Genomic DNA, 23,847 nt, shown 5'->3' on the forward strand with positions numbered 1-23,847 from the left:
TGTAACTGGTGATTACTTGTCTCCCTTAACAAGACTGATCCCTAACATGTTAAGACCCTCAGTAACATAGGTAATTTCTTTTCCACCTGAGAAATAAATGTGTTACGATAGGGACAAGTGGAAGCTATTCATTGAGCTCACTAAGCGTGGGGAGAACAGCTCAGGAATGACAGGTATTTCTGGGAGAAGTGAGGGATTGCAGAGCGGGGGAAGGGGATAAAAGAAAGATCAAGAAGGAAGATACCACAATACCAGAAGACATCAGGGAAAAGGGAGTTCAGGTTGATTACTTAGATAGCAAACAAGGCCTTGACACTGAGTGGCTGGATCCTTGTCCTGCCAAACAGAACCTTTTAAATAAACAGAGAAGCAAAAATGAGCTGGATGGTGCCTTGCCCTAGTGCAGGTACAACCTCAGAGAAAGTGTATCTTGTGGAATTTGTGTGTTCTCATCATTCCTTAAGTTATTTTTCCTTTGTTCTTCACTGGGAAGTTCCACTCTTTGGTTGCATAAAATAACTTCAGCCTCCTGAGGGCACACAGCCTTATCACCACCACACTGCGGCTGGCATAATCATCAAGTGCTGTGGGTTTTTTTCCTCATGGTTGGGGATAGGCACTTTTCTCAGCTAACAGTGATAGTGTTGGAAATATCCTCAATAATTTTTGGTCAGGACAGTATCTCTGATAAAAAGCAGTTTTTATTCGTGATTGCAATGGCGGGCACCCTGATGGCAGAAGCGCACCTATGGACATGATGTTACAGTCTTTATACCTTTTCTCCCATATGTTTTCCCCTCCCCTGTCCCCTTTGGTTGGGTATTACAGGTTACAATTTTACCCAAGGTTTGCATTTGTTAATTACATTCTGAAATTTGTTAGTTCACTTGCTATCTTGTGCCAGTCAGTCGCCATCCTGCTGTTTCTGTTTCCAAGATGTCTCGGTACTCTTATCGTATTGATATGTTGATTCCCTTCAAAGCTTCTTCCATTCTGTCCCAGAGTCCGTCGTTAAACAAAGAGCCTGGGAGGGGGGTGATTCCAGTCCTTCCCCATATCTCTTCAGGCGCATCCTTACGTATGTCACGACTTGTATATTTTTGCAATGTGTACAACAAAACATTAAAACATACATTATTGCTAGTTTATACAGGTATATTGTTATTTTAACTTCTCCTCTTTGGATCTTTTATCACTCAGGTCCTATTTGTCCAGCACCAAAAATAGTTTTATTTCAGATAGCTGGACAGACAGGAGCTGCAGTCTTTGTAACTATGATTTTTACCTAATAACTACAAATTTCTTCACTCATATATTCATGTTTTGTTCTAAATGCAGAAGCAACATTTGATTCCCGCAATAGGATGGGAGATAAGTTGCACCTAGAGAGGCCTAACTCAGAAGGGGACCATCCCAATTCCACAGAGCTGCTACGCCATTTTAGGTTCCCCCGCCCCCTGCTGTCACGTGACGCAGGCGGCCGCCATCTTAGGCTCTCCGCGCCGGCGCTTGGAGTTGCCCGGGTCACGTGGGGTGGGGCCGGCGGAGCTGAGGGGAGGGGAGCGGAGCCGCGCGGCCGGAGCTGAGGGGAGGCGGCAGCGACACGATGGGGCAGTGCGGGATCACCTCCTCCAAAACCGTCCTGGTCTTCCTCAACCTCATCTTCTGGGTGAGTCCGGAGGGGTCGGGGGAGATTTGTACCTCGACGGTGTGGGGTGGGAAGGGTTTGGGCCGAGCGCGGTGTGGGCCGCGCTGCCTCGCCGCTGTCCCGGCCTTATCGCCGCCTGGCAGCGCCACGCCAACCCCGTTTCTTTATCGCATCGCCCTTTAAACGTTTTCTCGTTCAAAGTGTTTGTGTTTTCTTGCTCTTATGGGTGTGTGCAGCCCCTTGTTTTCTAAGCCGGCCTCCTCCGGAGTTGGGAGGTGGATGAAACTGCATCTGTTGTCTGAGCGCTGGGTTGTAAAGGTTTAATGAGCAGCAGAGATCCTGCGGTAAGGAAGGGGCTCTTGTGTACCGTGATCCAGCTGGAGCTGCGGCATTGAGCTGTGCGGATCTGCCGCTTTAGTTCCTATAGAGCTGCTACAGCCGCTAATGATCAGCCTTTAAAGCCTGAACGCTCAGCGATAGGTCTGTGACACAGGCTTCTTTCACACGTTTAACACAGAACTATGACATACGTCGAACTTAATGATGTGACAGTGAGTCCTGTGAGTCACTATCTCTAGTCAGCGCAGTTTTACAGCTGTATTTGTGCCTTGCTTGAACCTGCCCCAGCTGTGCTTCGCTTTTTCTTCACTAAAAGAGTGGTTAGGCCCTGGAACAGGCTGCCCAGGGAGGTTGTGGATGCCCCGTCCTTGGAGGTGTTCAAGACCAGGTTGGACGGGGCCCTGGGCAACCTGATCTAGTAAAGGTGTATGTTTGGTGGCCCTGCCAGGCAGGGGGTTGGAACTACATGATCTTTGAGGTCCCTTCCAACCTGGGTCATTCTGTGATTCATTCTGTGCTTACCCGGCCTGGGGAACTGCTGGAAGGTACCTTGAAGAAGGTGGGTGCTCAGTGTCATCGTTGCCCTCTCACAGCAATGCATATAGAGGCTACATTAAATTGTCTGTAAATTTTAAGAATATATACAATATTTTTTGGGGGGGGGAGGTGAGGAGGTTGGATGTTGCGTCTCATTTCCTGATCCCAGCTCCAGGAAGGGAAGATTTCACTGCTGTTCAAAGCATCAAGGAGGGAATAGTTGGGTAAGGGGATACCAGAAGATAAAAAATGTAGCTATATTTAGCTGAATAATGACTAGTACCATATGACATGTAACAAGTGTTAGAGGGTAATTTTTTACAAAGGAATGTGTCTCTTGGGTGCCTAAAAATGAGTTATGGTCAGGCAAAATGTGTGTCTGTGCAGTCTCACTGGCATATGTCTACACAGCTGTTCAGAGAAGAGAAGGTAGGTGAGGCATATTTAAAAGATCTGTGTTAGGAATAGCCTTCATTGCTCAGCTTTGAAGTGTCATGTGGTTCTATCAGCCTTTGAGCACAGCTGGAATCTCCTTTATAAGGAGTGGTTTTTTGTTGCATGTGTAGTTGGAAGTAATGCTGGAAGAGCAATGTGATCGCTGCTGAGTGCTGCTTAGTTTATCGCTGGACGTGAAGTTGCTATGAGTTGCGTTTTGAAGGGCTGCTTCATGCTCCTTAGTTGCTGATATAAATTAGGTTAATGGATGCAAGTTCTCTATGAGTTTTCCCTTCCAACCCCAAAGTTCAGTGATAGTTTTCATGTTTTACATATTGGGAAGGTGCATTTAGTTACTTAATTGCAAGTGTGCTTTCTCAAAGAAAACAGTGCTAAGCACAGAAGCTATTTTGTATAATACTTAGTAGCGTTTTAGGGTTTTTAATGGTTGTTCTATTCTTGAGACAGACTTGACCCAGATGATGTGTAGACAGATTGTGTTTAGATACAAAGTACTTGTGTGTCAAATCAAAATGTCACCAGTGTATTCTGTAACCTATCTCCAGTCTAAGAAGGCAACTTTTGCTGGCAGCTTTGTGACCGGGAGCAGCTACAGTGGTCAGAAGTTGTGCATAGAGTGATAAAAGAGCAGGTTTCTCCAAAACTGAAAGCCTCAAAACCTGTGTCTTGGCTCTTTAGCCGAGCTATAGCCTAAGAACCGAGCTATAGCCTAAGAACCGAGCTATAGCCTAAGGGTGGGAAGGAGTGAATGTACTTCTTATATAATATCAGCAAAAGTTGTGCATCTCAGTTTTCAATGGTAAAAGAGAAGGAAGCATTTGAGTTCTTGATTTAGCATGTTTCATTTGGTGACTGAACTGAAGGTGTGTAACATTTAGTGCCTGTCTAGTTGGCTGTGTAATTGCTTCTGTGCCGTTATGGAAATGTTCTGATTGTCATTCATGTGTCATTCCAGTATTGATAATCAGATCATCTAGATCTACGCTGAGGCTTTTGACAGTCAACTGCCAATCATTTGTCAAGTAGCTGTGAAACCTTGAATTGCTTTTTTAAACTTAGGATGGCTTTTCAGAGTGTCGTATGTAAAGCTTGTGATCAACAGGGTTGTCATAATCTTTATGGTCTGCATTTATATTGCAGAATTAACTTGAATTCTGTCTTTAAACTTGAGATTAGTTTGATACAACCATTGAGAGCTCTGGTAAGTAGCCAAGAGAATTGTATTAGAAGTGTTTAGCCAGTGCTATCAGAAATATGGTTGCATTTTTAGGTGGTCCAATGTGAAGCCAAGAATTGGACTCAGTGGTGCCTTTCCATTGCAGGACTTTCTATTATTATATTATTATATCTTTTTTTCCTCCCTACCCACAGTTCTGATATTTGTGGGAGGGTGTGAATGTTCAGAACACTTTTTTATAGTCAAGTCTTTTGAATGTGAGATGTTCAGAAAATTATTAGTGCTGCTGCCTGGGGGAAAAAGAACAGCCTGAATGTAACTTATGAAGAATAATTGATATTTTGAACTCATATTGGTTCTTATTTTCTCCTTTGGTACTATTTTCTATCTGTTGCTTGGTTTGTTGGGAAAATGTTTAGTATCTATCAGCTTTTCTTTTGGTACCGTGAACCTGATGGTGTCTTGATCAGAAAAGTTTAAGCCTTTAAGTATGCGGGTCGCTCCAAAAGTAATGCCTCCTATTTCTTTCCATGGAAACTAGAACAAATGGAAAGAACACCGTAACGCTATTGGATAAAGTGATTTCTCAGTTGCAAGCAATGGTTCAATAAAAAGACAAAAGAAGATGGGATTGTGGAAGAGGACAGCACTGTGAGGCTGCACCTCTAACCAGCATGTAGGTCTCTTAGATTAACATAACAGTGGTATCAAAAAACACCCTCACTCTGATTAAGTACTTAACAGAAGAGAAACTGAGCTTTTGATGCTTCCTAATAAGTAAAGAGTATTGTCTGGATTGTTCTGCTGAAGTGGGCAGTTTCCCTGATGGCACTTCCCATCATGTGAAGCCACTGTACTATTCCTGTTCTGTATGAAGCTGTTGCAGTGCTCTGAGATGCTGACCTCAGGCTTCTGGATGTGTTGCAATAGTTCACATGTACAGTTTCTGCAATTTCTTTTAATTCACAGAGGTGCTCTTATATGAGTATTTGGCAATTACTAACCTTTAGGGGGAAAAAAAGACCAGCAAGAAAAAGATTGTATTATTTTCTTAATGTAGATGTGATTTAATACTGTTAACAGCTCCTTCAGTTGACAAGACTTTAAAATTAATACAGAATATGCATGCTAGCAATAGCAAGTTCCTTTTGCTGCTGCAGATTATAAAGAAGCAAGCTAGTGTAAATGGTGCTGCTAAAAGCTTTCTGCCAAGAGAAGCTGTCCCTGTTTGTGGCAGCAGACATTAAGAGCAGTGCCTTTGCTTACGCTCACACAGGCTTTCTTGATTCATGAGGAGTAAGATCCTCTTATTTTTCTATATTGGACTCAAGTAGGTTGTCATCTCTAATTATTATGTGGTAGCTCCATATTTATCTTTGCCTTATGGAAAAGGAAGGTCAGTCGTGCTATCTGATCCATAGCTGTCCCTGCTCATTCATTTATGGCTGCTGATTTAGCCCATCTCTACCCAGTTTGTGACTTTAAAAACTCATCTCCTGGGAAGTCTGATGTTAGGTTTTATTTCATTTTATCACACCAAAGAAATAAAACAATAATGCTTCTACTAAGTGCGTTTATCCAGAATACTTTTGAAGCATCTCCCCCCCCCCCCCCCCAGTGGGAAAGTGGTGAGAATCAAAGAACAAAGCAGAACTTGTGGGTTGAGATTAAACTACTTGCAAAGGATGATAGCTGTAATGAGTGAAGCACAGGCAGTTGCAGTTGAGCAGTGGAAGAAAATGAGATGAACTCCTCCACCCTTCCAAACTCCTTCCACATGATGTCGTGTGGTATGAAACATCCCTGTGACCAGTTTAAGTCCTAATTCTGTTCCCTCTCAGCTCCTCGGGCCTTTTGCTGCAAATGGCCTTGGCTCTGTGCAGCACCACTTAGCAGCAGCTCTCAACACGCCTGTGTTATCAGCATTGTTTTACTCCTAGAACCAAAGCATGGCATCATACCAGACACTCTGAAGAAAACAATTCCATTGCAGCTGAAGTCAAGGCACTAAGTTAAAGCTTCATCAGGTGACTTGTACAACTTAGTTGAAAGCCCTTTGAAGAAATGAAATAAATGTGAAAATGGTAGAGAAATACTTTCAGTACCTAATACCCCATGTTTGCTTTGAGGCTTTTTTCTTCACCTGTACATCTGCTCCTTGAGAAAAGGAATCAAGTTTGCATTTGTTCCTGTGATGCTTTCTACTTGGTAGTCACAAACTCTTTTAACTGCTCTTTAAATTACTTAATTAGCTTGAAATAATTATTTTTACTATTTATTTGACTAAACTAGTGTAAAATAACCCTAGGTGTGGTTGTTGAATCTCCAGGCTTCATTTCAGTGTAGCAAGAAGACTTTTTACAGTTCTTTACATGCTATATTACTATGCATACTCACCACAGTACAGTAACATTATTCGACAATACATAGTATTATGTTAGAGAAATTAGCTGTGCTGACCTTAAGGAGTTGTAGCCATCCAAAGTAGAGTGTGTTTGTGAACTGCCGGTAGAAGTGAAGGAAGAAAATGCAGCAAGGGCAGAATTTGGTGAAATGCAATAGGAAGAAATGTAGAAAGTTAAAAGCAGACAGAAATGAGCTTTAGGAATCAACCAGGTGACCTTCCCATTTCACTGGAAGCTTGAGCATCTTCTGATCTGGACTTTGAAAGCCAGGGCAATGAGGAAACTTCTGGCTGTATTTTGATGATCAAAGAGTAGATTGACAGATGATCCCGAAGGCTGCCTCTGAGGAGATTACTTGACAGAAGCCTTTTTATTTGAAGGACTAACTTTGGCATGTGAAAGTAGCCTACTTTGTGCCTCTGCTCTTCTGCCATTGAAATGTGTGTATTTTCAGGAACATTGAACAGTTTGGAATCCAGTGCACTGTGCAGAACTTAAAATCAGGAATTTGGGTATAAAGTTCCTGAAGCATCACAGCCTCCAAATGATTTTCTTAAAGCATTTGGGCACCAATTTTCAGGTAACAAACAGAATCAGGTCCTGATTTTTCTCAAGGCTTTTGTTTGCCTTTAAGTAGAAATCTCACGATTCTTTACAGGATGATCTTTAAGACTTGGGTTCATGAGGGTGTTTTAGGATTGCTCAGATATAGATCTGTGCTTTAAGTTTGTACCTGAGAGAAGCAAAAACAGCTTGTGAAGTGAAACACCATGTATTAGATTGGTATTTAGGATTTAAAGTATTGTCTCACTCAGCAAGACAGCTTCATAGCATGTCATAATCATTGTGCTGGTGCAGGGCAAGAGGTCTGGAAACTGTGGAGAGTCAGAGTTGTGATTCTGACTGAATAGACACAAAAGAAGGGTGATATTGGAAACATTCAGTTACAGTAAAAACCCTTGGTCCTGTGCTCTGCATCTCACAACTAGTGACATTTATAATATGTAATGCCAAATGAAGAGGAGCTGAGAAGAATGAAGAGGGGCCTGATCCTACCTATGGGGCCTTTGAACTTAGAACTGAAGAACTGGACTTTGAAGTAGAGAAAGCAAAAAAACCCAAAAAAACCAACAAAAACTGATCAGGGGTGGGGGGTGGGAAGAGAGCACTTTAAGGTACTGATTTAAGACTGAAAACTGGATAGTAAACCAGTGTTCTCTGTGTACAGGTAGAAAATGTCAATAAGTTGATATGCAAATGGAGAAAAGAAACTTGGAATGAAACTGGTACAACCTCAGACCACCCCCAAATCTGAGTGAATCTGAGTATCAGACTAGGAAAGCAGCGTGAATGAAGCTTTAACACCAAGAAGGAAGTAGGCGTGTTGGGAGGGTAGTGTGGCTAACATAACAGTGGAATGACCAATATCTGGGTTCTTATTTGGTTCAGTTAAATGCAAGAGTTAGGAAAAAAAAGAAAAAATGGCTGTGGAAATGGACTGAAATGGCAGAAGTAGCATGAAGGGCAATGCTTTGTGCAGACAGCCTTGGGATGGGTTTCATTTAGATCTGTTTGGAAGGAAAGTTAAGGTAGTGTAAGAAAGCCATAGGATGTAAGTAGAGCTGCCTTGTTCCACTGCTGATAAATAAATGATCAGCAGAGCAAGTGCTGTTGGTTTCTTACTTTCCAGTCGTGCTGCTCTTTGGCAGCAAAAGTCTTAGCTTTCAAACCTGCTGTGTATGAGTTACAGAAAGTGTGAAGACAATTCTTAGTGCTTGTTGCTGCCTATTTAAAATGCTGCAGGGTATGTCAACAAAGTCTGTAAGCTTGTCTACCTCAGTGCATGTGCAAGGTGAAAGCTGGCTTCAGTGAAAGCAGGCATTGACTTAGGGATCTGTATTACAGCAGTCCAAAGGTGGAAACCCCAATTTTCAAGGCTTTCCTGTAACACTGAGTGATGCTTTCTATCACTGTATGCACTGCACAGTAGGTCTAATGGTTTTCTCTCCAGTTACTTGCATTCTTGTTCTTTATTCAACAAGGCCTTGGAGCCTGGTGCCGAAGCAATCATATCAAGCTTTTCTGAGCTATAGGGGCCTATATAGTCTTAATTTTTTTGCTCTGATGAATGGAGTGTCTGAGTATTAAAGACTTAATCAACAAACTATTCTCATCAACTGGATTTGTCTTGGCAGCCTTTTTAAAGGTTAACTTATGCTAAAACAAGAATATGCCACATCAAGTTCAGGACTCTTAAGTTAAATGCAAACAGCTCCCAAGGGATGTGTGAATACTGAACAACCAGTCAGCTCCATAGAGCATGCATGTGACCTGGCACAGAGTCAGGAGCTGCTGCCATCTCTATTCAGAGCCTTGAGCAGATTGTTTGAGAATTCTCCTTTCAGTCCTGCTTATAAAGGACTGACTTGAAATTTGTGCAGGTCGTGTATTTCATTTATATTTAATGATAGGAGAAACACATTTATCAGTGCGATGGCTTTTTATTTAGGCATTTTTGTGCTTAAGATGAACAGACTCAGTATTCTGTGGATTTACTTTCTGTTCCATAGAACATTAGTTGTTCATATGATTCTGTGGAAGAGGCAGTGATCATTCCAAAGGGTATGGACACTTCTTTGGTTAGACACTCACTTCTCAAGTAGAGAGACCATGTCTTCAGTTAGTGCTTCATGATTCTAGTGCACTTTGCAGATGGAGGGATCCACCCTGATGTTTCCAAACTTCCATTGCTTTTTCCACCCATCCTGCAACCCTTGGAATCAAAGCTTAATGACCAGTGTTGTCATGGCTGGTATGTTCTGTATTACCACATGTGAGAAGGTTGAAGTGAGGACTTCAAGCAGCAATGCTTTAATCTGAGAAACCTAAAGAAAAATGTGACCTCCCAGCTACAAAGCAGCGTTTTCTTTAGGAAAAACACACTCTGTGCTCATGTATTTCTGAGGCTCTATGTGTTAGACTTGTCCCACATAGGTACTGGAAGGGCAGAGTCACTCCAAATGGGAATGCTTCTCAAAGGAGGGATGGGAAGCTAACATCTGAGATAGCTTTGTAATGCTTGATTTCTTTCTCTGTTCAAAGATATTTAAATGTGTATGCTGATGCAGGAGTCTCAAGTCTGTCTGTATAACTACATTTTTCTTAGAAAAGATGGAAGCTGCTTAAATTTTCACCATAGGGGAAGACAAAGAGGCTCACAAATGATTCTGCTTTCACTGTTGAATATTTTCTGTGCCTGATGCCAGCTGCAGCCGTTTTTCTCTGCCACCTCACATAATACCATATTTCTAACAAGCATTTTAGTTCTTAGAGGTGGGAGATGAGATCACTGGCCTGTCATTCACATGCTTCATTGCTAGGCAACAGTTAATGTAATTCCATTGTTCAGTGATACTACTTTGAATCTTTGCTTTGTCTACAGCAACTGTCTATCTGTGTTTTGCCACCCTGCACCGAACATGGCAGGGTTTCTGCAGGCAGATTAGCACTTGGTGCTTTGTGTGAGGGGACAAGTGTCTTAATAGCTTGTTCATCTCAGGTTTTGTTGTCTGGAGCTGATATCTCACTGTTGGTCTTTGACTGTTAATTTTCACTTTTGTGACTGTTGTGTCCACATGGTACTTTTTACTGGATGAATGTGAGCTTCTGCATGCTTTAAATTCCTGTGGAGTTCACACTTACCTTTACTGCAGAAATGAAGGCAGAGAGGTGGAATGTGTTGTTCAGATTGAAACAGAACAGGATACTTTTGAGCTGGCACTTAATACCCTTTTTTTTTAAGCTAATGTTTCTATAACCAAGTGCTGCAGAGGGTATTTTTATGTGATGCTTCATCCTAGCAGTGCTTATCAAATATTGTTTCATGGAAAATAATTGCAGTAATATTGCAGAACTAAGCATAGATAGTAGCAAAGTGTGCTGAAATAATAGGCGCTGGTTTTCTCCAGTCTTTCTGTGCTATACTGAACAGGCTGCCTAGGGAGGCTGTTGAATCTCCACCCTTAGAGAGTTTCAAGACTGGACAAACTGTTGAGCAGCCTGGTCTGAATTCTTTGTTGATCCAGCCTTCAACAGAACATTGGACTAAATGATCTCCTGAGGTCCCTCCTTGACCAGACGTATTCATTGGCACTGCTGTTGCGTGGCTCAGTCTCATAGCAAGAGAGGATCCTGTCTGCCCTCTTGCTTCACAGTGCAGGGGTAGGGATGCTAACAAAGCCTCTGAGTGGGAATGGAGGGCAGGAGGGGAGGCAGGCTGCAGCGTTCCTCCTTGGGTCCTGCTGAGTGAACTTCTGTGCCCGAGGTGTGGGTTGGAAGGGGTTACACCAGCTTTTACTGCAAGATGAAATTCCTCAAATTGTGCCTTAGACTTTGCACTTTCTGAATGGGTTGTTTTAGCTTAGCCTAGCAAACCAGATAGTTCATGTGTTGTGATACCAGGGAAGTATCATGAAACATTCAAATGATGTTGAATGTCATTGCAAATCAATTGAATATAATTGCTTCATTTTGTAGTGAGTGTGGTGGTGCTATTTGATTCAGGCCATATATTGTTATATGGCAGTAACTTGAAGTGATTTTTTTCACCCTATATTTTAGTAAAGGACCACTTAGCGCAGTGGCCCTTAGGAAGGTGGCTTTTTTCCTGTCTTTTAACAGTTGGTGCTTTAGACTTCAAACAAGCTGCCATCTCTAGGAGAGGTTAGTTCACAAGGATGGATGCATTCAGTTCTGACCTTAAATCATGGATAGTCAGACAGCAAAATGAACAAAGTAGTTAATTGATGGTGGTTAAAAACCACATACATATTCTGCATAGCTGTTCAATTGCTAATAAACTGGTTCTGAAAGTGGTCTGAAATCCATTTATCAGAAGTATACAGAAGTATACATGTAGAAAGCTAACAGCTCAGGAGGGAATGTATCTGAGAAGGGGGCAGGTCTTTGGTGTTAATGGTATGGTTACCCTCATTTCTTAACTACACTCCTTAGGAGACTAATATAGCTTAGTCAAAACTAGAACCATCCAGATTAAATGTAGTTGGGAAGCCAGCCTCTGTTTGAGCTATTCCAGACAAACATACACTGTGATTTAGTAAAGATGAGTGAAATAATAAAAATATATATTTCTGAAGAGCACTACTTTGTGGTACTCAATAAGAATAATAGTTACGCAGTCGCCTTGCAGATGGAAGAGTTTGGTGTTCAAAGAATCTTAAATGGTACTGTCTATTGTAGGCAGCAGCAGGCATACTGTGCTACGTGGGAGCCTATGTGTTCATCACATACGACGACTATGATCACTTCTTTGAAGATGTCTACACGCTCATCCCAGCAGTTATTATCATAGCTGTGGGAACACTTCTTTTTATTATTGGACTTATTGGATGCTGTGCCACAATTCGTGAAAGTCGCTGTGGACTCGCTACGGTAAGTTGCAGAACTGCTGTGTGATGCTGTTTCCTTGTGTTTCTGGCCTTTGCCCTTTTAATAGATGTTCAAAATTCTTTTTTTTTTTTTTTTTTTTTTTTTTTTTTAAGTATTTCCTCTTATCTTGTTTTATAGCCTGAAATTTTGTTAATTGTGTTCCTAACATCCTACTTTGGTTTTCTGTTCTAAATAATGGTGTTAGTTCACCTGTTCAGGCAGCAGGTGAGTCTTTGTGTTTCTCATTTTAGTGCTGTGATCTTTCTTCTTTTGCAATCACCTCCTTATAATTAAGTCATAATAAATGTTAAATCTGATTTATGTTTTGTGATTGAAAAGCTGGAATGGGAGAGGGGAAAGGTGAGACAGAAGCTTTCTTGTGTTAAACATAAAGTATTGTGGCTGACTAAGAATGATTATGATCCTTAAATGTTCTTTGTATGGACACTTAGTTTCCAGGAATGTATGTTTTCAAGCATTTTAACTGTAACTTCAGCTTGAGAATTAGGTATCACTTAAACTAGGCCAGCATTTAAATCATCCTCACCTTGTTGCCTTAGATGCTGTCTGGACTAATCGAAGGCTTAAAAGTCCTCTCAAGTATACTAATACAAATGAATAGCTTGTTATTGCTGTTGTTTCAAGCTGAAAAAACATTCCCTTAGTCTGTACCACTTTTAGCAATAGCCTGAGTGCTTCAGTATGGCTTTTCAGTCCAAATGATCAGAGCTTAGCTGACTGATTCTTATTACTTGGTAAAACAATAAGCTCTAAAGCTTAAGTCACCTCAGGACTGGCTTGATCAACTTTCTTTACCTGCTTTAGGTAATTTGCTTAGTTGGAACCTGAGAAAAAACTTCGTAATACATCAAAGGCTGTTCTAAGACTTTCAGGTAGTCAGTGTGTGAAAATCTTTGCATAAATATTTTGAATTGTGTTCTACAGTTTGTGATCATCCTGCTCCTGGTTTTCATTACTGAAGTTGTGGTGGTGGTTCTTGGATACATCTATAGAGCAAAGGTAATAACCTTTAAATTTCAATAAATATTTTACTGTGACCTGGGACCAAAATACAGAGATGTGGTATTTGCTGTATTTGATTCTGTAGTTGATTAGTGGATATTCATGGTGTTAACTTGAGATTGATATACTAAAATTTAGAATAGCAGTGTCTCAAACAGTTTAACATTATCAATTACCTCAATGTACATTATATTTCTGGTACCTTTGGCAGTGCACTGAAAGGGTAAGTTGATCAGATGGGACTCTAGCTCATAGTGCACGTAGTCCCCTAGAAGCAATTGAGGAAAGCTGTGTACTTCCCAAGAATGAGAAACATGTTGGATTCGTATATGGTAGCTTGAATGGTTGCTCTTTGCTCCAGTTTATGCAGAAACATAGCATATAACATTGTAGTCTTTCAGAAATTACTGTGCATCTGATCTGGGCTGAGCTTCAGTCATTGTAAATTCCAGTGTAAGAGCAGTTTACTATTCTCTGGTTAACAGCATTCAGGACAGATAAAAGATGCATACATCTGTCTTCTGTAGCCTGTCTGAAATTACACACTTGAATTGCCTGAAAATTAGATTGGTCCCAACTTGTATGTTCCCTTTGTCTTGTCACTACACAGCTTCACAGGCAGTAATGAGGGGTCAGAGCTTGGGTGAAAGAAGGGCACGGAGCATCTTTTTAGTGACAGCATGGCCTTATGCTAACCTAGCTGACTTGCAGGAGTCAGTATTTGAAAACTAAATTTTAAATCTCTTCAAAGGGCAAAGTTACTGTTAGTAAAAAATGGACATTTTCTACTACCCTTTGGTACTTACTGTTTTAAACTGTTGTTCTCAAGGGCAACAAGAGTGTCATACCTATTACAAGTGAAATTGTGAGGTGAAAGCTGCCTACATTTCTGATTATTTTTGGTTACTTTTTCTGATTAATTGCTGTTTGGGCATGCAGAGTTGGGATCATGAAGCTAAGGCATAGATGGAACTGAACTTGGCAAGAGATGCAAAAAATAACAAGAAGGGTTTCTTTAGATACATGAGTCAGAAGAGACAGACAAAGGAGAATGTGCGCCGTCTGGGAAATGAGAAGGGAGAACTGGCTTCATCAGTCATGTAGAAGGCTGAGGTTCTCAGCGTATCCTTTGTCTCAGACTTCACTGGCAGTCAGGCTCCCCATGCTTCTCACATCCCTGAAACCTGTAGGTAGGGATCAGGGGACTGAAATCCATCCCAGTGTAAGAGCAGAGTAAGTCCAGGACAGCTTCATGAGACTGAATGTGCACAAGTCTGTGGCTCCAGATGATGTGCATTTTGGGGTTCTGAAGGAACTGGCTGATTTGGTTACCAGGCCACTCTCCATCAGGTTAGAAAAGCTTTGGGTGCAGGCAAAGTCCCTAATGACTGCAACAAGGGGAACATAGCTCCCATTTTTAAGAAAGGAAGGAAGGAAGACCTGGGGAACTACAAGCCACTGAGCCTTATGTCTGTGCTTGGGAAGACCATGGAAAAGATCTTCCTGGAAGAGATGTTAAGGCACGTGTGAGATGAGGCTGCAATAGCCAGTGTGGCTTCTCTGAGATTGTGCTCAACCAATCTAGTGGCCTTCTGTAGAGAAGTGACAGCATTGGGTGGACTAAGGAAGGGCAACTGATGTTGTTTGCTTAGACTTGTGCAAAACCTTGGGCATGTTCCTGCACTACCTCCTTATCTCTAGATTGGAGAAATACAGATTTGAAGGCTGGACTGTTTGGTGGATAAAGAGTTAATTGGATGGTTGCAGCCAGAGGGTTGTGGTCAGTGGCTCTATGTCTGTGTGGAGGCTGGTTGCAAGTGGTATCCCTGGGGGTCTGTCCTCGTACTGGTGCTCTTCAACATCTTCATCAATGACATAGTAGGATCAAGTGCACCCTTAGGAATTTTGCTGATGACACCGAGCTGAGCAGTGCTTTTGACACAACAGGAGGGGATACTATCCAGTGAGCCCATGTGAGTGTGTTCAGTAATGCCAAGTTTGGAAGATGTTGCACCTGTGCCATTCTAGTCGTGGATATGAGTACAGACTGGGAGAAGAACACCTTGAGAACAGACCTGCTGAGAAGGGCTTGAGGGTTCTGATAAGAGTAAAGCATGAGCCAGCAGTGTGCTCCTGCATCCCAGAAGGCCAACAAGTACCTTGAGCTGCATCACAAAATGAGCTGCTAGCAGGGCAAGGGAGAGGTTTGTTTCCCTGTACTCTACCCTCATGAGGCCCCATCTGGAGTACTGTGTGCAGGCCTGTGAGCCCCCAACCCAAAAGGGGTGTGGAGCTGTTGGAGTTGGTCCCGGGGAGGGCCACAGAGAGAACCTCTCCTGTGAAGAGAAAAGAGGGCTCTGGGGGGACCTGGCTTTGTCCTTCTAATACTTGAAGGGAGTCTGTAAGCAGGAGGGGGACCAGTTTTTTACACTAATAGTGATAAGAGGGAATGGCTTTGAAGTAAAAGACATTTATGTTAGGTGTCAGGAAGAAATTTTTATTCAGAGGGTAGTGAGGCACTGGAACAGGTTGCTCAGAGGGGTATACAGGGCCAGGTTGAATGGGGTTCTGGACAACCTGAAGTCTCGTGGTTGGTAAGCTTGTCCATGGCAGGGGGATTGGAACTTGGTCTGTAAGGTTCTTTTTTTGTGATAGCTTTGTGCTTTGTCTTTCACACATACTGCCCTAACTGAAAGAAGTCAAACAACTTATGGGTATTTATTTAAAACTGTTTTTATCTGTGTAACAAAACAAGGATACCTTTTTCTGTATAAATCAGTGTTCTAAACCACATTAGTTAAATTAAACAACTGATTCCTAACTAGTCTGAAACAAGTTGACTGTGTAGGTTAACTTGTATTTAGGTTATATCTGTCTTAACGCAAGATCTACTTGTGAAAATAACCAGTATTCTTTGAAGGGGGCAATAAGCTTATACAGTTGCTACAAAAAATCCTTCGCTTAGAGCAGCTGAACAACCTGAATCTTTCTGACACGATGTGTTCACAAGATTCTCCTACTATAATTTGCAATTCTATAGAATATGCTTCATGTTCAGTCCTGAAATTAAAATTCCTTGTGCATAATTCCTTCTGAAAGTGGTTATCCTGAACTTTTTTTTTTTTTTGAACTTCAGTACCAAAGTTCAAAAAGCCCAAACTTTCTGCATTTATGTAACAATTTACAGGATTCTGCTACTCAAAAGGATTCTAGCAAGACTTACAGAGTGGATATTGGACATCTTTTGGGGGACGAGTGATGATTCTTGAGTAGCATCCATTTTTGGCACAAGCACTGAACAGCATCTTTAGCAGCTTGACTCATCTGCAGTAGCTTAAGGAGCTGTTCCAATGCCGTTGCTATGTGCCATGTACTGCCATCAACATTTCTCAGAAAGCATGGGGGAGGTGGATTTTATAGAGAGTGTGATCACTGTAGGGTAGAATAGTCAATCAAAATACCTCATCTTTGATATTTTACCCCTGCTTTGGTCAGAATGGGGAAAGCAGGTGATGTGACCTTGTTATATACTTGTGGTCCCAAATAAAATGAATTAGTCTGGGTGATTCTACTGATTTTGCTTTGGACCTTTGAAAGTGAGTAGAAAGTGGAAAGGTGCATACTTGCTCTTATGGAGAGCTCTTAATTCCATGGAATGTCTGGTATTGTGAGTTGTGATATGGGTTACAATAAAGGCAGTTTCTTTTCTGAGACAGACCACTAAGCTTTGTCTAAAATCTTACTGAAGGTAGCTTCTTGCTTTTTTCTTGGCTATTAGCTTTAAGTTAGTAATATATTTGCCGAAGTCAAGTCAGAATTTTAATAAGCTGTACCATCAAAGCACACTTAACTTGATAATGCTAGGGAATTATCTCTGTTTTCTCCGTTTTATACTTAAAAGTGAAATTATCTTACCTAGACCTGTACTACTTCTGTTGGTTTGCTAATGCTGGTGCTTTGCTTATGCTTCACAGGTGGAAGATGAAGTTGATCATAGCATTCAGAAGGTATACAATGGATACAATGGGACAAATCCTGATGCAGCCAGTCGTGCTATTGACTATGTACAGAGGCAGGTGAGATGGCCAGATGTGTGAAATATTAAATGATTTTAGGCTGTAATGCCACTTAACAATCCATTCAATCTATGATTTGCTTAAATAATGCTGTCGTATAATTTGCAACACTGAAGTAGCAAAACCTAACCTTAACATGTTTGTGCTTTTCGTATTACCTGTCTCGTTCAATTTAATGACTGGTTAAAATAGTAGCTTTTTACCTGTATGTTCTTCAGCTGCGCTGTTGTGGGATCCATAACTACACAGACTGGGAGAATACTGTCTGGTTCAAACAAACTAAGAACAACAGTGTGCCACTTAGCTGTTGCAAAGCAACTCTCAGCAATTGTACTGGCAGTTTGACCCGTCCAATGGACCTTTATTCTGAGGTAAGACAGCCCAAGTGTGAGCTTTTGCTGACAATCATTTAATTTTCTTTTTGGTATAAGTATCAATTCAGGTGTGACAGTTATTAACAGGAAGTAAACATGACTTGTAAAGAAAAACCCTTTTTTCTTGTTTTTTTCTTTCTTCCTTATTTGATGCTTTGGGGAATTTTTTTGATGTGTATCTAAATGTGGTTCCCAGAGGGATATATAACAAGCCTCTTTGTTTCAGGGCTGTGAGGCTCTGGTTGTAAAGAAGCTTCAAGAGATAATGATGTATGTCATCTGGGCAGCACTAGCATTTGCTGCTATTCAGGTAAGAGAATGTTCTTTGTCTGTAAACTCAGATGACATTCTGAACTGATGTCCATGCTATTAGAGTTACGTGAAGGATGCTGACAGCTTTAGTTTGCACTTAGTTTGAGAGAGAAATGAACTTCGGTCAAAATGATCTAAATACCTCAAGACAAAACTTCTCAATTAAACGTGGTCTAAAATCTGTTGCAAACAGGAATGTATATCTGTTAGATTTCAAGATAGCTGAACAGTCTGCTATGTGCAATAATCAGTTAGAATGGAAATGATAAATTACAGCTTGAAGCTAATTATCTTAAGCATCAGGTATCTATCTCTGTGAATGTGCTCTGAAGGCATTTGAGACTTGAAATAAAAATTTGCATATTTAATTTACAGCTTTGAAACAGATGGCTTATACTTCATGCCATTTTAGAGGCACATCAGTGTATGCTTCACAGCATACATATGATGTTGAGACCACCCACAAAATGCAGCAAGGTTTTTGATGGCATTATCTGCTCTTGTTGGGTAGAATTCTGCATTTTCTTGAAGATGTCTCAATTGCTGGACTTGAACCAAAAAAGGGGCTCTAAAGCAGAGACCCTGCTTGCTTGAAGTTGAGTGCAGACTATTTTCCACAGGAATCCTAATTGGTATCGTTTCCCTGGTCATAAGAAGTAACCGGGGAAACAACATCTCAGTACGTACTAAGGTTAAAAAACCACAGGAGAGATACAAAACTATGCTTGTCTTTTAAACATTCCTATAAACTTGAAATGTTGAGCTTTCCTCAATCAGGCAGGCTTGGTACATTAATCACATTTTCAGTTTGTGGCAATTTTATGGTCTCTGAGAAATGTACTACGGGTGCTGAATCCCAAGAAGATTTGAAAACTGCTTTTCAATTACTTCAGTACTCTTAATAGCATTTGAATGCAGAAAACATTATTTCTGTTGAATTGGGAAGCTTCAGCACTTCAATTTTCAAAACCAGCTTTTGAGCTGGACTGTGTTTCAAAGGTGAGCACATCATCTTTTGAAAACAATTTTGAGAGAATAATTCAATTTCTATTTCTGTTCTACTAGGCTGTTCTCATAGGGAACAGATAGAGCTGCTGAACTGTCCAGAACCAGTTTAATTCAGATTTGAAACTTGAAATTTGATGAGTTCTGTGCTCAGTGTGCTGAGGAAAGATATTTTTAATTGCTGTTCTTAATTTTTACCTTCTAAAGCAATATTTAGTCAGCTCAAATACTGAAATACATTTCTGTAATTAAAATGTAGGTATTTCCACAACGGAGCTTAATCTGCCAGATTTTTATGTTGTAGAAAATGTGTATTGAGAGACTGGGTGAGCTGAATAGAGAGGAGGCATTATTTGGAATAGTGGAGTTTGCAGGTCGATTACCAGGTCCACTCCGACATGCTATTATAACTGTTATAATTTCTCTCTGTTGGGATTGGGCCAGAATTCCTACCACACGCTTGAGATGCAGATATGACTACTTGCATCCTTCTGTTCTTCCTGGCTAATCAATTCTAGGCAAGCATGTTGGTTGCATTCCTTTTGCAGTGGATGCTTTCGTTTGCCTCCATGTCAGTAACGAAGCAATTGGCAGAAAGTACATATCTGAACAGCTTGAAAGAAAATAAGAACATCTGACAAATTCATTTGCTGGTGCTGTAGTAATGCTGTGTGTCACAATCTGTGACACCTGTTTGGGAAAGTTAATAAAAATTTTTTCTACATAGGTTGTTCTGAAAGTAATGTCTCCTATCTGTTTCCACTGAAACTACAACGGAGACAAAGAGCACAGTAACACTGTTTGATAGAGCAAATTCTCAGCTACAAAATGCTGTTTTACAACATTGTCACTACTGTCTGCTGTGTGTGTTCACCAGTGATGAACAGTAGCCTGCATGCAATGCTTGTGAAAACATACACCAGTGGATGTGACCCAGTGTTGCCAGTGACAACAAAATGGAGCAGAATATTGGTGGGAGTGTTCACCCTTTACTGCCTTTCCACCATCATCTGCCACTGGACCAACATAATAAAATAGGGCATGTTTGTTTGTTTTTACCTTTTGGCCAGCTCTGTAACCATTCCTATAAGCACTGTCCTCTCTGAATAGATGTTCATTTTGTGATGCACTAAGACGGTTCAAAGCTTACCTTGTAGCTTAAAGTCAGCAAATGTAGCCTTCACTGCTTTCTTTAAAATGGAAGGACTGAGAGGAGAAAAGAACTTTCATAAGGACTGTGGTTTGTGGGAAGACTTAGTCTTTTCTGCATAGAACTAATTTTAATGTGTTCATATTCTAGTTACCATGGGGATCTGGAAGGGTGTGATAATTCTTTGGTATCAACCACAGTGACAGCACTGAACTATTAATAAATTGGAGGCAAAATGAAGGGAGCAAAGGCACCACAGTGGATCAAGTGCTGCTTGATAAGCTGTGGGAGTTCATTCTTAGATATCTTCCTTAGTAAATGATCATCTGAGATACTAAACGTGGCGTATCTGTACAGCCAGTTAAGTTTTTAGCAGGACCAAAAAAAGGCTAATTGGTTTGATGAAAGGAGATTGGGCATAGTTAATACTAGCAGGCAATTAAAGAAGGGAAAAAGAAATCTGTCTGGGGGATGTTGAAACTTCTCTGAATGCTGTTCAAGCTTCATAAGATGTATGTATCGTTCTAGAGCAGATTTTTGTTCACAGTATTAAGTAGCAATTGGAGAGAAACAGACTTAAATGCCTTAGAACACTTCAGAGATGGTAGCTTATTTTTCAAAAGTTATATGCTCAATTATTTCTGTCAAGAAATGTGAAAGTTTAATTCTGTGCTTGCAGTGAATTTCAGGAATATATTTGCTACTCACCCTCTAAGGCATTTGCCTTGTTTATATATTGACTCGAAAATGTATTATGGAAGTTTTTATTACATATCTTGATTTTTGAGTTTTCAGATTTTATACAAATGTATAAATTAAATAGCTTGAGTCACTCAACCAGGATTCTCTGTGTGAATAACTGCATAAGATGGAACTACCTTATACTTGAGACACATTGCTAGTATGATTAATGGCCGAAAAACTCAACCCCACAATGAAAGAAATGTTTCTGTCTAGCACACTACATCTTATCTTTGTTTTCAATGGGGAAAAGAATGGTGTTTTTGTGCTTGCTGCCTGCAAACCTTCTTCAGAGTTCTGTAGCCACTGGCATTTACCACAAAGCTCCATCTCATAAGTCTTACTTGAGCTTGCCTTCTTTATTTAATTGTGAATGTGGACGGGTACTTTCCCATGCTGAGTCATTCTGTCATGTAGCTCAGTTTTTCCCCTTACTCTGACATGAGGTAATGCCTACCTAGAAGTTAACCTCTGGAATGGAGCTACCAAGTACTGATAGGAAGTGAAGGAAGCATGAAGCGTACTAACAGACAGGCTGAAGTGCCATACCTGAGCTTACTCTCCAAATGTTTTTTCTGGACTGAAGATGATTTTGGCTATGGCTCCAAAGCAGAGAATAAACTATGGGCAAAGAATATTTTAAGTCTTTATATCTTGTTCCCTCCGAGGAAGAAAACGTGCTCTAAAATTTCATCATGCATGCTTCTTTTTAATCTCTGCTTATTTAGATTAACGTTTGTAAAGCTCTTTGATCTTTCATCAGACTTTCCTATGTTGCATGTACCAGTTGAACTTCAGCTTCTAAAACTTTTTAATGCATTTGATATTTTCATTAGACTTGCTTAAAAAGCGGTCACCTTCCAGTGTACTGATGTTCTCACTTAACATCAAGCTTTACAACTGTTGGGCTGTTGACCACCTGAATTCTTTTATACTTTCTGTTAAAGTCTCTCTTTGAGTAACTTGCTGGGGTGGTGCTCTATAATCCACAGCTATGACATGATCATAGATATTTACATCTCTGAATGGACTTTTTTCCCCCATATGCATGTGAACAAATAAGACGATCTTACTTCATTGGCAGCTCATGTCAAGTACTGAAGACCATACAGTGCATCACTAAACTTGAAAAGACTATGGCTGTTAAAGAAAAAAAGCCTCTCAAATAATAGGCCACTTCTGTAAAATATTATGTGCTGCATCCCTGCCGTGTTTATTTGATTTAAGTCTTTTAAGTGTATCTGAAGCAACCATACACTTAATTCCTGGTGAACTTTTGCCAGTGTAGTCACAGCACTGTAAAATCTAATGACAGGGAACTGTCTATAAGCGAATAATTTATGTTGGCCTTGAGCTTTCTAGCATGAAATGTTAACAGACAGAGCATCTGAAATAGGGGAGGATAGGTTTATAAAACTCGTGGTTTTGTTCTCTTTCATCACCGCAATTGGCGCTAATGCATTTGAATTATGATCTTTCATAATGCATACACAATCTAAACCTGTATCTTTCAGAAGAAAATGAGTGGTTTCTTCCATCAGAATTTTTATGGCAGCATATATATATGTATACACACACACACACACACACACACACACACACACATATATATATGGCTGACCAAAGCAACTTATGTTAAAGCTGTCTAAGATGATCTCGCAAAAAGCAAAGGCCAAACACTCCTTTCTATTTGCTTGCAACAGGAAGAGAAGCTTTTTTAAGCATTTGTTGCTATTCTTTGTTATGGATGGCTGCAACCTCACAGAGCATGTTGACAGTTTCTATGAAGAACTTAAAGTCTTTCTTTGTACTCAGCTTGTTTTCTCTTTTTCCTCCGTAGCTTCTGGGCATGCTGTGTGCCTGTATAGTATTATGTAGAAGGAGTCGGGATCCTGCTTACGAACTTCTCATCACTGGTGGAACCTATGCCTAGAAGACAATGCAAACAACATGGTTCAATCTTATCTCACTTGTGTGGAAGGTGAATGGGCCAGGTCTGCTGCAATAGTTTTCTTGTCCTAAGCTTAGAGCACACCTTTCACAGATGAGGAGAGCCGTACTGTACACTGGTGACGGGCAAAGCAACTCAGCTTTACACACACCCATATATACCTGTGACTTTCACTGTTCTAGCCAGCAATTCATGTATCTAAATGTTTTAGTATACTAGTAAACTTTCTGATTTCAAAACTATTTGCAAGTTAAGTGTAAATTGGCTGATGTGGAAGTCAAAGGATGTGTGCCTACTTTGGTAGATTACCTCTAAGCATTAACTGACCGATTCTTGCATAGAGAGGGAGACAATTTGTTAAACCTTCACTACATGGAACTTTTTTGGCCAAAGTTGTACAAAGGAAGCCAGCTGTATTTGATTTGAGAAGTATTTTAGGCTTGCCCCTCACCAGTGTCACTTTTTAAACACTGAAGTGAAGTCCAGTACTCTTATATATAAATAGTAAGACAAAAACTAACCAAAATCTTAGGATCATGCAACTGCAGTTTCGACCTTCAGAGATCAAACCTTCCAAGCATTAGTGTTTTAAAATACAAGCTGGCTTTTCAGGAGTATAATGTATGCACTACTGTTCTATAATGAAATATTTCATTTTTCTATGAGGAGCGGTTTTATGTGTTGAGTGAGCTGTAGAGTGTAGCTCTTAAACTGGTTTGGAAACAATGTAGCCATGTAGAGTAGCAAAGTAGTATGTGAAAGTGATCTCAACTGTAAATAGTGAACCTGATTAAATAAATCTCTGTATATCCGCCCTATAATTGTGTCTGGTTTTTTCTATTCACGATTACAGTGTACTGGGTCAAATGGAGTCCGCAAGTGCTGGATGTGTAAGCTTTAATCTTTGAAAGCACCTGTTGAGATCTAAGTGAATTTACTTAAGGTTTGCTGGGAGCTTGTTTGTATCACATTTGTTATTTTTATTTGATGCAGTACTGAAGAAACACAACAGAACAAACTTAGTTAAACTTAGTGGAAAGTTAGCACCTTGTTAGAATGATTATGGAAGAATGTGTGGTTCCTCAACGGTGGGGGATAAATACTGTTATATTTTAATTACATGTTAATCTGTCCTGTGTTATTCAGATACTTTGTCACTGCTCTGCTTTCAAAGGCTTCACTTACCTCTCCAGGAGACAAGAATA

At 40.5% G+C, this 23,847-nt stretch overlaps 1 protein-coding gene across 1 annotated transcript; it reads left to right on the forward strand.

Annotated features, from left to right (window-relative positions):
• Window positions 1-1,503: 1,503 nt before the first annotated feature.
• On the forward strand, window positions 1,504-23,463 carry TSPAN3 (tetraspanin 3). Its single transcript, XM_015872462.1, has 7 exons — window positions 1,504-1,669; window positions 11,822-12,013; window positions 12,956-13,030; window positions 17,008-17,109; window positions 17,328-17,480; window positions 17,710-17,793; window positions 22,532-23,463. Exons 1-7 carry the CDS (start codon window positions 1,607-1,609, stop codon window positions 22,622-22,624), a joined length of 762 nt encoding a protein of 253 aa, XP_015727948.1. The 5' UTR covers window positions 1,504-1,606; the 3' UTR covers window positions 22,625-23,463.
• The last annotated feature ends 384 nt before the right edge of the window (window positions 23,464-23,847 follow it).

The sequence above is a fragment of the Coturnix japonica genome, chromosome 10, assembly GCF_001577835.2.
Source record: "Coturnix japonica isolate 7356 chromosome 10, Coturnix japonica 2.1, whole genome shotgun sequence".
Lineage (NCBI taxonomy): Eukaryota > Metazoa > Chordata > Aves > Galliformes > Phasianidae > Coturnix > Coturnix japonica.

What these genes read in the sequence shown, in the direction of transcription:
- TSPAN3 (XM_015872462.1), top strand. Translation starts at nt 1,607, where the DNA reads ATGGGGCAGTGCGGGATCACCTCCTCCAAAACCGTCCTGGTCTTCCTC. An exon ending in GATACATCTATAGAGCAAAG is followed by an intron (nt 13,031 to 17,007) that starts GTAATAACCTTT and finishes TATGCTTCACAG; the next exon opens with GTGGAAGATGAAGTTGATCA. An exon ending in CAATGGACCTTTATTCTGAG is followed by an intron (nt 17,481 to 17,709) that starts GTAAGACAGCCC and finishes TCTTTGTTTCAG; the next exon opens with GGCTGTGAGGCTCTGGTTGT.